Genomic DNA, 13,003 nt, shown 5'->3' with positions numbered 1-13,003 from the left:
CTCTTTTCTGCTATGTATTTGCAGGAGAAACTCTACAGCTCTCTTCCTGATGAAATGCAAATAGCATGGGAGAAAGGCAAAAAAGGGCCAAACGAGATCAGATGATGAGTGTCATTATTTGTCACCTGCCTCTCTCCCACCACTGCCCCGCTACAAAGCACAGAGCACTCCCAGCAGGCAGGGACAGAAGGAAACCTGCAGCAGAAAGACTAAAACAAGCTTGTGGTCCACGTGCCAGAAAAAGGACCGAGTAGCTGTATCAGACATCAATGGCAGGAGCTCCTGCGTCAGGGAAGTTCTGCCCCGTCCCAGCACCAGGCTGAATTGAGATCTGAGTCACTTTGACAAGCAAGCAGGTATGACCCGAACGGAACAAGGCTGCTCAGCAGCCCGAGGGGACAGTTCTCCCTGCGAGGAGCTGGGTCACACAGGTTCACATGATGCGAAGACGAGGCATTCCTGGTGGCCGCAGCTGTCCGTCAGGACTGGATCCCAACCCAGTCTCCTCTGGGAGACAGACACCCACCTGCTGGTGCAGCAGCCAGGCAAGGCAGCGCAGGGCACAAGGCAGCAGTAGCAATTCCGTGTGCATCCAGCAATAAGGCTGCTGTAACCAACAGAACTCCTACCCCTTCCGCAGCGTTCATCCATCGTCGCCTCACGCTGCCGGACGGTGCGTGTTCCCACACGCGCTGCACCATGCCAGCTAACGGGAGGCAGGGGTGGGCTGCAAAGAGAGAGGGACACGAGCCAGCTGAGGAACAGAGAGCAAACACAATCAGTTGCGTCCCATCCCGTCTACAAGATGACAGAGCAACCTGCACTCTGGTTATTGGGTCCTGAACTGGACAAAAAGCCCAGCTCCCGGCCTAACACTGGCCTCAGCCCATCAGAGGTGGGGCAGAGGGGCCCACAGGCAAAAACAAGTAACGTGAGCAGCCAGCCTCCTACCACCTTCAGAAAGTAACAGGTATCCTCCTCTGCACGGTCTGACAGTGCCTCTGCTTCCCTCACCTAAGCCCTCTTCCGCTTCCCCTGCTGAGTCTCGCCAACAGTTAAAATCTAATCAGAATTAAGGAATGCAAGTAGCAGCAATCAGCCTGGCTCAGAGCCAGTTCTAATACCATGACTCAAACGCTGCAGCCGCCTCACTCGAAGAGCAGTGGCTACCTTTTACCTCCTCATTTGCTCTAAATTACTGCTTAATTAAAATTAACTCATCAAGTTTGTTTAGCACAATAAGTTTAGTTCTGTTTCAGTCCTCTTACTGATTAGCATCACTCCCGTCTAGACAGCTCGTTGGGAAACAAGCATGAGATCCTTCCTCCCGAAATTCTGAAGTCAGGGCGCAGGAGGGAATATGGCAACGCACCAAAGGACAAGCAGCTCCCACTACAGCAGCTCCGGTGAGGCCTGAAATACAGCGCAGGTGTGTCACCGCACGGCACCCAGGGACAGGCAATCATTAGGGCCACGTGAACTGATAACGAGTCCAACCCGGCGTCCTTGCAGGCAGAGCACACAAATGGTCAGACACCAGGGTGCCCAGGCTCAGATGTGTTAACAACCAAAACCTTTAATAAGCTAAGAAAAGAAACAACTGTCCGTCAAGTGAAGGCTGTGGGTAAAGAGCTCAGCCACCAGGTGACAGATGTGGTAGAAAACCGTGGCATAGAGCAGGCGGGAAGGAAACAAAAAGTCTCAACATAAAGTGAAATACAAAACAGGAAAGAAGGCCAAGCAGGTGCCGAGAAGGGCAGTCGAGCCGCCCCCGCCTGGGGCTTTGACTCGATACCATGTGTCCATTGTGCTGCACAACAGGCACGTGGTGGATCAGAGTCCGGGATGCGGCCTTTTGTACGCAGGCCCCGTTAACATCTTTTAAAACTCACCAAGTTCTTGAAACCTCGGTGCCAGGTACTTCTGATGTCAGGATAATGGCCACGCCAAAAGAGCCGCATCTGAAGTTAACAAGCTCGCGCACGCTATCAAGCTGCTGAAAGCCAAGTACGCATCCTCTCAGATCAGGCTACAAAGGCAACTTCAAAAGCACGCGTCCTAAAAAGGAGCCAGCAGAGGTTCAGAAATGAAAGAATAATTAGGGGCTTGAAAATTTCTCACAGAAGGCAAGAATGGAAAGATGGAGACTGCTTACATTAGGAGGGAACTGCAGAAGAAAGAGGTGGTAAAATAATTAGAGGCATAAAGAAAGTGATGGGAGGCACCTGTCCTCTCTCTTTTGTAATACACAAGGGTTACAGGATGAAAATAACAAAATTCAAGGTCAGGCATTGTATGAAGTTAACAAAACCAGCTGCACCTGTATAACCATCACAACCATCTGGAAGGGAAACAAAACGCCGTGATGTGAGGTTTAGCCAGGCCAGAAGGGATTGGTGAGGAGAGTAATGCCAACTAGTGGCACATTAATCCCCTACGAGCTCCTTCCTTGCCCCCTCTTTCGAGGCACCCGATCCCAGCAGCTGACCTGAGTCCATCTCGGGACCAGCTTGGCTTGATGAGCTCAAACTCCTAGGACTTTCTGCCTGATCACAGGGATGGAGGCAAAGGCGCTAAGGCAAAGTGCAGGGGAAATCTGAGCAGATGTTAGCAAGGCCACCAACAGGGGGGTAGAGGGCTTCCCTAGGAGCTGGGTCTCCCAATGAAGGGCCACAGGTCACCCACCACCGTTCAGCGACACCTCTCCAAGGGCACCAGGCCTCAGCCACCAGCAAGGCTCCCGCTTCAGCTGGCCAGACCGAGATTATTATTTTTCTTCACAGAAATACAAATTACCATTAAGTTTTTAACCCATCAATTCAGTTTCATTCTTTAAAATGGAATGGGTTTGCTGGTGATTTTGGGTTAAGTCTAAGAGAGTCAACCATATCCCTCTCAAGGCCAGTCTGCAAGGCAGCAGTAGAATGAAATTATGGCAGTCAGTCACCAAAACACTCTCCTAAAAGTCAAGAGGCCGACCAAGCAGCGGTTCCACTCGCTGTGAACACTGCACAGCTGCTCAGTGAGAAATCCAGCCAGCTGTAAGCCATTTGGCACCCGAGTGTCATCAGCACAACTCAGCACAAAATTATCCTAGCAGAGGCCTGTAAAATTCAGCATTAAGTGCAAACACAATGACTTTTTTTTGTCTTAGACACAATTACACACAAGATCTGCCAAATTATCCCAGTGCCTCGTTTTAATATAATATTCCAGCTCATTTCATATGTAATAAATTCATTAGGCTTTGGGGTTTTTTTAAGTTACAAGATCAAGCATATTTTAACAGAATTCATTTAAATACTGTGCTTATAGCAATTAATAACTTCAAAGTTCTATAAACATGTTTCAGTGCGTTGTCTGACCCTGGAATGGTTTGGCTTGGTTGAATTCATACCAGCTTCCACCACACGTTTCAGAAGGCAGCTTGCGACGGCGCCTGTAGAAACCTGTTCAGAGCAGGATGACACCACACGCCGGTCACCGCAGGCCCTTGCCCTGCCCAGCCCACGGTGCCTTCCGCTCACCACAGGCAAGAAAGCCGCGTTTCAGGTCAGAGCTCCAGCTCCTGCAGGTCTCCCCAGCTAGGTCCGATTTTCACTTTAACATTCAGTTTTACTGAGAGTTTGATGGCATTCTCCATCTCGTGCTTGACAATCTGAGCAACCTGCAAGGAAACGCTCAACATCAGATGTACACGAACTGCAATGCTCTGTTATCCTGTCAGTAGCTGGGGCGGCCAGACACTGGAACCCTCTCCTGTGTTCATTGGCACTGACTTACCACCGATGGGAATGCAACCAAACATTCTCATCCTGATTAGGGATTATGAATGGAGAAACGGTAAAAAGCCAGCAATATTTCATGTGGCGCAGAGTTGTGACTGGTTCCGTGCTGTTTAAGACTACTTAAAAAAGAGGCAAGATTAAGTTTCCATTAAACACTTGAGACTTGAGTGTCCTGCAGAGCCTACTCCTTCACCAGCTGCATAATTCTAAGTGTTTTGTGGAGTCTGTTCTGAAAACTTCAATGTACTGAAAGCAAGACACAAAACAAATAGACCAGAGACAAGGAACGGTGTTCTCCTCGTTGCGTTGGCACGAGAGGCGCTCTGCAAAACACAAACCACAAACCTCTGGGGTAGCAGTTCACATTCAAAGCAGGTGCTAGAAATACCACCCAGGTTCCCCCTCACTGTTTTGTTGAGGCATCTCCAACGTTGGCTGCCCTCCAAAAGCATTCCTAACAAAACGCTCATTTCAGGATGCAGTTAGGGGACTGACCGGCAGATATTTCCGCCTGTGACTTTTTGGATAGTAAGAGCCTGGATTTATTCTTTTTCCTGACTGTAAATACCTGCCCTGAATAAAGGGACTATCTTTCCTACCCCAAGGCCCACACGGAACCCAGCCTGTCCTGAATTGCTTACTTGAATGAATCTTGCAGTCCATAGCCATCCCATGAACCTTCCCACAGCAGAGTGAAAAGAGGCTTTGAAATTATCGTGATTCTTCACCTCAGCTAGAGGCCACTGTCAGCACAGGAACTACCCAAGCTCTCTGACCTTTCCATGCAGTTCCATAATTCACAGGTACCCACAGGAGAAGTCCCTCCACAGTTTTTACTGGGGAACGGAGGAGGGGATTTCAGGAGATCAGAGCACAAGAGTTTACAACAGCATTAAGAACTAGGGGGAGATTTGTCTTCCAAAAACTACACACCCTTACACACCACATATCAAAACGATGTTCGATAACCTAGAAAAATGCTTTGAAATAGGATGTAATTCAGCACAGACAAGTAAAGAGTAGAAAAAAGCAGGGTAGAAAACTAGGACAGAAATAATCTACTGTTCAAAAATAGGATGAAAAATAACTGCCTGGTCAGGAAGAAAATGGGGTTATCAGAGATTAAAAACTGAACAGGGCTTAAGCAAGGCACACCGTTGTGAGAAAGAAAGCAAATGCAATTCTGGAACATCGGAAAAGAAAACACTGCTGGTGTGACACACAGATCAGTTTTCCACTCCAGCCTTGATCACGTTTGGGGCCTGGTATTTCAAAAGAAACATGAACCATACAGAGGGAGATTCTCTGAGAACGGTCATGGGTCCAGCACACACCACCACCAGCAAGGTACATCAGGGCAGAGCTGCTGCACCTGGAACGAGGGAGGGGAGACACAAAAACCCCTGTGAGGTTCCTGAGGAAGCTGATGGGATGAGACGGGACATGTGCCAGTGCCCTGACCCAGGGGACTTTAGGCTCTGCATTTCCTGTACACGAAGCAAACAGCACCATTTCCAGGGTTCTCAGTGGTCAGCTCAGACATGCCTGGAGGAATATTGGCCGTCTTAGAAAGATAAATGCAATGATGATGGGAACAGGCAAGCAGTTTAAAAGCCTTTGATCCCTAATCTAGTCCATACCTTTATGTTTCTACCCAATTCCTCATTGCCAGGGTCAGCTCAACAGATAGAAGGTCTCGACCCTCCTTTTACTACCTTTGGCAATAGCGGCAGAGTCTTGCCATTGTGATACGCTCTGAAAGCCTGCTACCTCCACTCTGACATTCTGCACAGACTAGGAAAGCTCTGACGCCCCACGCATTTCACACCTTCAGCACAAGAAAAAGCAAGTATTACTCCAAAATGGTCTTTTAAACTAGCTCACTGATAGACTGCAGATGAAAACAGAACAATCACTAACATTGTTTCTCTTACGAACCATTTGTAAGGATACTCTCACTGGAACACAAATGCCTAGATACATGGACAGATAATTTTATGTTTCTTTCATGTACTTTAGCAGCTGAAAATAAGCTAGAGCCAGCATCAAGCCTGTGACCAAACTAACCTGTGTGTGTGTAAAAATTGCTGTTGCAGCCTAGAAATGCATGATTTACAGTATAATAAAGCTTTAGTACCAGCAAGATGAAAAAAAACCCTCGCCAATACAGAGACCAAGAAATGCTCACTTCTTTTTTACTAAAAGGTATATTGTAGTTCAAAAAAACTAATTAATTCAGGCCCTACTTTGACTGGGGGCTTAAGGGGGAGAGACTTCAAGACAACCTTTCCAACCTAGATCTTTCCACTACAGGATAATTCTAATGGTGCATCTGAAAGCACAGCAAGCAGTATCATCAAAAAAAAGATCCCTTCTGGCCCTGAAAACAATCGATCAAAAGGGTAAGTAGTAACCTGTTGTCTCAGACAAAAATCCTTGAAAAACAAGTAAATTGGGCACATTCAAGGAAAGTTCAAGTCTAGGAAACATGCCTTGTGTACATATGCTGTTTCAAGTGACTGCCCAGAAAGTCTATGGACAGAAATATATCTGAGGGAGGTTAGAAAAGCTGGTAATAATTGCCCTTGTAGTTGAGGAGGCTAATGAAAAAAATATAATTCAATAAATAATAAGCAAATCTTCTCACTTGGCCCCAGTTCTTCTGGGTACACTGTGGTAACTTGGAGTCAGTATCTAAAGACGTAAAAGCCTATACTCTGGGGATTTCAGTTTTCTACAGAAAGAAAATAACGAGCCTTTTCACCTCTAAAACAGCCTATCTAGATTGAAGCAGCAGATGTCTGAAAAGAGCTGGCAAAACAAACAGAAGCTTGAGCTGAGATTCAATAGAAAAAAAAATATTAAATCTTTTGTTCTTAATGAAATGAAAAACACATGCTCAGGCCAGTCAGTACTGCTGAAAGGTGTTTCAGATAGGAGTTACTACTTGCCATCAGGAAACAAGCTTTCGTCATTAAAGATGTGCATGAGCAGAAGTGGAAGACATCCCCAAGCTATGGAAGCACACCCTGTGCGCCTTCCTGCATTTGTGCTCAGGACTTGGGAAAACACTGAGCTGCCAACACGTGGCTGAAACGCTTGCTACTGAAAGCTGTTGCACAGACACCACGAAGCCTAGGCACAGAAGTGCCTACGGGGTGGAAGAGCATGCACGGGGACATGTATGCACATGAAAGGTACCTGAAGACCACACAGCACATCTCTTATACCTACCGTGCTGCTAACGAGCACCACGACACTCCTACCAGAAAGACAGGTAGGTAGGGAATAAGGAAACAAGTACCAAAAGTACATATTCCTCCTTTCCCTACAGAATACAAACCACTGCTGTAACAATATGTTCTCCGAGTTAGGCACCAGAAGACATGCGCGTAAACAGGGAGGCAAAAATACCTCCAAACAGGGAAAAACTTCCCCCTACAACTGTTAACAGTATTAAGCTACTTCACTCATCAAGTCTTGCAGAGAAGTGGTACAAACTGCTGTTACAGGGAGCAAAGCACACGTTGGAAAAATGAGCATCAGTCATGGGTTTGGCTTGAGCCTGAAAACACAGAGATCAAGAATGCAAACATCATTTTTCACTCAGTTGAACTTTGTTTTCATGGACCTTATAGCACACAGTGAGAGGATCCAGGGAAGAGAAGCTGAGCCCCTAGAAAGAACACTTGTCGTGATACATCATAATACAACAGCTGAAAAAGCAACAGCGGGGCTGTACCTGGATGACATCATCTTCTGCAACTTCATAGAGGAGCTCATCGTGGAGTTGGAGGATAAAGAAACCTCCGCTGATGGGCTGTAACATTCCTCCATTCCTCTTCCTCGCTAGCCTTCCTGCACAGGTGGAGAGCATAGTTCGTTAGACACCGTTATGCAAAGGCCTGTTTCTTGTATCAAGAAATCTTTGCACGTTCCTAATGCTGACAAAAAGAACATGAGGAACTTCAAAATGGAAAAGCCCATGCCTACAGATAAAACCACAAAACATTGCTATTCTATCAATATTTGTACAGCTACGGAGGTAAAATGTTAAGGAAAAGCATTTTAGATACAAACATTTCAGCCTTACATTATAAAGATATGAATCAGAACAGATACAAGACACAGTTGTATCTCCTGAACCATCTGTTTTAAAAGTAAATTTTAAACAAAATCATGTCAAGTTTAATCAGAAGTTGATTTACAATGTTCTCTCTGGCAATGAATTAGGATTCTGCTTTTCTTCCAAAAACATTTTAATGGCTAGTCTAAAAAGGCAGTAAGCCTCCCTCCAAATGCAGTTATCTGAAACTGTAGCTACTACTCCTGATTAAAAAAAGGAAAGAAAAAAAGAGCAGTTTTTGAATAAACAAGTAAGCAGCTGACAAAAACAGGATCCTGGTAGGCCTTGCCTGTCAGAAATGAAACAGAACAAACCGTTACATGGTAAAAGCTTTCTTTTAAACAAACACAACCTCACACACAGAGACTCAAAAGTTAGTTATCTCAGGTTAGCTAACAGGAGGGCTGCAGTTCACAACTACAGGAAGGGTTTCACAGCATCATCTGTTCCTCACACAAGCCTCACACCGAAGCAGCAATGTTGAAGCCACATGATGCAGGATGCTGTTCTGATGGCACAGACATTTATAACTTGCTGAAAAAGAATCCCTTCCAGTTCTTGAAACAGCTAGTGTCAGAGGAGGAAAATCTGTCACAAATACATCTACTCGCCTTCCTACAATTGCGTTGGCCAAAGGTCAGTAGCTGCTGCTGCTCCTGGAAGGGGTGGGAAGTTCTGCCAAGCACATGCCTTCTACTCATAGCAGACCTCTCTCTCTCTAAAATAAAACTCCCTAACATATTTTTAGAGGTTTGGCAATTAATTATTAAGTTTTCCTTCTCAGCCCTACAAATCAGGCTCTTCATATTAAGACAGCTTCATGTTTCAGTTGAAGCATAAGAACTATCAAAGAAATACAGCACTCCATCCCTTCAGTGTCTTTCTAAAAATACATGACTGATGAACAAAATACTGTCTACATCATGTTAAAAAAAAGGTTTGGTAGCATTCCTCTGGGAATGAGTACACACACACCCCAGCTTTGCTATCGCCAGCCAGAAGAAATTTATGCTGACAAATGCTTCATATAATACTCTTGTGGAGCCTCTGTAAATCAAATTCCAGTCAACAAATTCGGGACTTAATTCTAACCAAAAAATATACTTTTGGAACTAGAAGTTATTGCACTCTATCTTTTCACTGACTGTGAAACCAGAGTATCTGCCCAGTTTCTCCTTCCTACTTTTGCACAATTCTGTGGTGGCATGACAGACCGTATCACTTTTACGAACTCCCGCTGCCAACCTTTGCAAGATCTGCTTTGAGGTAACTGGGGTTTTTGATCTGATCACAGCATCTGCTTCCGTTTGTGTGCTGAGCAGACATTCCCTCTCCTTCCTAATAACTTTTTGCCCATTAAACACAGACTTAACACTGCCAGGAAATAAAATGTCTCCCACTCCTAGACCAAAGGCCCTAACTTGTTTTTGCAGGCAAAATCCAGTCTAGATTGTTGTTTTTGGTTTGTTTTTTTTTCATTAGTAGCACTGAAAATTTTGCTCTACTGTGCAAGGAAGAAGGCGAGCATACCGGTCTTACCTCTCTGGAAGGAGCTCTCCAGATGTCTATGGGACTTGATCACAGAGGAGAAAGCTTCCAGGCGTTTCTGAATGTTCACAGTGGCTGTTTTGACAACGTCTGCAGCAGATCCCTGAACAGTTGTATTCACAGCCTGTCGCTCTGCCTAAACAGAGATAGTTGTTCTCAAAACTGACCCCAAAAATGAAATCAAATCTAGCATGCCACATGTACTTCATTAAAAATAATAAATACATAGCCAAATACAGGCATAGTAACACCTCCAGATAAAGAATTTGTTACATCTGCCTGAAAGACAGACATGTTACAGACTAGCTTCAGCCACAAAATTTCTCCAGGTAACTGAGAAAAGCAGGATTTCCGCAAATTTAAAATTAATTAATATCAAGGGTAATAACCTGCAAGTCGCAAGCCACAAGAGGAAGAAGCATATGCACATGCTAACAGTTTCATGAGAAGCAGAAAAATCTCACAGTTAATCCAAGTATTATGAGAGACTTCAGCCTGTCTTCAAAACCATCAGAAATGGATAACCAAAGGCAAGAAGCTGGACTTCATAGACTAATAATCTGGTCTGCTGCACTGAACCCTGACTGCCAGAGCATGACAGCTCTGCAAAAACAAACCAGATCACACTGTGACACAACATTTTTTTTCACACAAGCAACCACTCTACTAATCCCCTCCTCAGACAAGTAAATTGTATGCAAAGGTTCTGCTCTCTTTGATTAGGGCTGAAACATCTGCAAAAAGTTATAAGTAAGCTGAAATTAAAGTGAGATAATTCATTAACTGGTCTTTAATATGATTTTAAAGAATAAATCAAAGTTGAACAGAAGGTACATCTACAAAGCTTCATGCTGAAGTATCCTTCAGATTAAATAGTCAAATCATCTCAAAAGTTTTTTGAAAGACTCCTTGTTTCCCTTTCAACTACTTGGAGTACTAACTCCCCCACTTCGTCCCTCTTCCACTCTAGTCTTTAATTCCACACAACCTGATTCATCTTCCTACTGAGAAGTATAATGCTTCCTCCCCACAGAAATGCGACATCTTCTCAGGGAGTCAATTCACTCTTACTGAAGTAAAGTCTATGACAGATGTGTCCAAAATGACCTTGAAAAAAAATAATGCCATTGCAAAGGCGTATATTAAGTAAATATTTCTCTAACAAGTTAGAGAAATTTTCCTCTGAGGGAAGATAAGAAAAGGAACAGATATCCAAAAATATAGGACTTAAATGCCCCTTCTTGTTCAAGTGCTGACAGCATATAACTTAGAAAGACTGCTGAGTGGGAGCAACTCAGCCTGAAGAGTTAAAGCACATCGCTGGACATGATTTTAAAAAGCCTCCACACACTTATTTCAATGAATTACTCACTCCAGTTCCAACGTGGGAGTTGTGAAGTGAGGTTAGCACAGCGATGACAGCTGTACACCCAGTCACAGAAGACTTACGTCAAGCAGACCATGACAAAAGCTCTGTTATTCAGAGAACAACTGAGGGGGAAATAAACTAAGTGAGAAGTGGAAGGTCGTGACCAATATGGCTCATAGACCCTGTAAAACCATAAATACGGATATGCAAAGAAATCTAATACTTTCAAAATAATAAGATACAAATATAAATTAAAACAAAAAAACGTACTACACTCAACATACATGAGCTTTACTGTAGGGGTTTGGATCTTTGATAGCTGGCAGGTATCTTCGTCTTCCCAGGATGGTCTGCACAAACCCATCTCTTCTGCAGCTCCTCACTGTCTCCCTCAAGAATTTCTGAATCCCTGAGAAAGCGAAGAGAAAGTTTTCCTTAATATTGCAGATGCTCCACGTTGCCTTCTCACTAGGGTCACTGAAAGCGGTCTGGGACACCCAAGCAGCACAAAGGTAATTCTTAAATTTCCCTAGACCCTGCCAGTGTGCCAAGGGCACACCATCACTCACTCAGCCTACCCGCAGCTCTGCTGGGAAACCTATTCAGACTTTTGAGGTGGAAGTGAGGGCACAGTGTCAGGGTATCTGGCTGTGCACAAGGAGGTAGGAAGTCTGTTCTGCACAGTGCCAAGGCTCAGAGGATCATACATGTATTATTGATAATGGAGGGGTCAGGACCTGGACCAGCACTGGAAAGACAAGCAGTAGGAAGGGAGTGAGTTGAAAGCAGGTCAGAGCCCTTGATGCCTCAGGCTGCCTGACTTCAGGCTGCGTCACTTCACATTCTAGGATGAAAGAAACTCACCCACCTGCATTTTGCAAGGGAAGAAGTGAATCCACCAGGAGTGTTTAAAAGACATTTAGGCCAAAGAAAGGTGAGATAGGGAAGAGTACCTTTCACTGTAAGTTCAGGTAACAACTGCACTAAAGTGGAAAAAGTTAACTTCAGACAGTTCCTTTCCAAGGCTCACAAAAGATGAAATGTAAAAGGAGCTATTCAAGATCAAGACTGAAAGTCTTCATCAATTCATTAGGTATGTAATTTAGCACATCAGTTTGGCTATAGATAGAAGTGAAAATCCATAGGAACTGAAGTCACAAAACAAGGTACATCACGGAGTTTGTATGTATGCACGTGTAGTGAGAGGGCGGAAGCAGGAAGTCATTTCTAATGGTCTTGAGGGAGAGACTATCCAGAAATTGCTGGAGACAGACTCTTAATAGAACACCATTTCTCAGCATCTGTCTCCTAAAGAAACAAACCCTGAATCTTCAAAACATAATTTTCCAGCTCATTTCCAAGTTTTATGATTAGAACTAGCTGTCTCTCATCCCACTTGCTCTCCATTCATTTTCTGATTGCAGCTCTACTGTCTCTACAGCTTTCCTAAAAATGAACATGCTTCTTAAAAACGCAACAATGTCTTTTTACAAAGCATGGGAGAGCTGCTCTGAGCAGCTGGATAAAAGGGTAAGGGTAATACGCAGAACAGTTTAAAACTCAATAAAAGCAGAAGAGAGAAATGGTTATATTTGAAAATTTTAAGTGTGGTCTAAAGCAGTATAGTATAACCTTTGAAGCTGTGTGTTTTAATAAGGAAAAGAGTGTTTATTTTTCAGAAAGTTATGAGCTTTAAAACGAACCCCCAGGGCTTAGTAAGTAATTAATGTTTTTTTTTAAAAAAAAACAACAAAATAATTGATGTAATAAGCAAACAACAAGGTCCAAACAATGAATAAAACCAGACCATAGAGTAAAATATTATGGAGTATCAAACTACTGTGTTCACACACTGGACTTTCTCAAAACAAAAAGCTTTTTCAAAAAAGGTAGGTCTAGAGGGCTGAGACAAATTTAGGATTTGTAGAGAAGAGATTAAGAACAACAGCAACCCCCACCACACAGCCCCCAAACAGCCATATCCAAACCTGTGTATCTTGATTTGAAGGATTCAATGTAACTGGCAGCTTCATTTTCATCAATCCCCATCTGCTCGCCTAAAGATTTTGCTCCTATTCCATAGATGATTCCATAGCAAATCTGCCAGAGGACAGTGTGAAGAACCATCACCATATGGTGAGCCATGCAGAGAAAGCAGAGCCAAAACAAAAT

The 13,003-nt window shown here is 44.0% G+C and overlaps 1 protein-coding gene across 6 annotated transcripts in view; it reads right to left on the bottom strand.

Moving 5' to 3' along the window:
* Window positions 1-3,181: 3,181 nt before the first annotated feature.
* Window positions 3,182-13,003, bottom strand: part of POLQ (DNA polymerase theta) — a 57,920-nt gene continuing 48,098 nt past the window's right edge. For 5 of the 6 annotated variants that reach the window (XM_055710990.1, XM_055710991.1, XM_027816928.2 and 2 more), the window contains 5 exons: window positions 12,820-12,931; window positions 11,116-11,240; window positions 9,454-9,598; window positions 7,531-7,646; window positions 3,182-3,667 (listed from right to left, as the gene is read on the bottom strand). In XM_055710990.1, the coding sequence (XP_055566965.1) occupies window positions 3,554-3,667; window positions 7,531-7,646; window positions 9,454-9,598; window positions 11,116-11,240; window positions 12,820-12,931 (612 nt within the window). In that variant the 3' untranslated portion in view covers window positions 3,182-3,553. Of the gene's footprint in view, window positions 3,668-7,530; window positions 7,647-9,453; window positions 9,599-11,115; window positions 11,241-12,819; window positions 12,932-13,003 lie in introns of those variants that run through there. The other variant, XM_055710993.1, reaches the window with a different exon arrangement.

Source organism: Falco cherrug, chromosome 5, assembly GCF_023634085.1.
Source record: "Falco cherrug isolate bFalChe1 chromosome 5, bFalChe1.pri, whole genome shotgun sequence".
In the NCBI taxonomy this organism is placed as follows: Eukaryota; Metazoa; Chordata; class Aves; order Falconiformes; family Falconidae; genus Falco; species Falco cherrug.
This window is presented reverse-complemented; position numbering and strand designations above follow the sequence as displayed.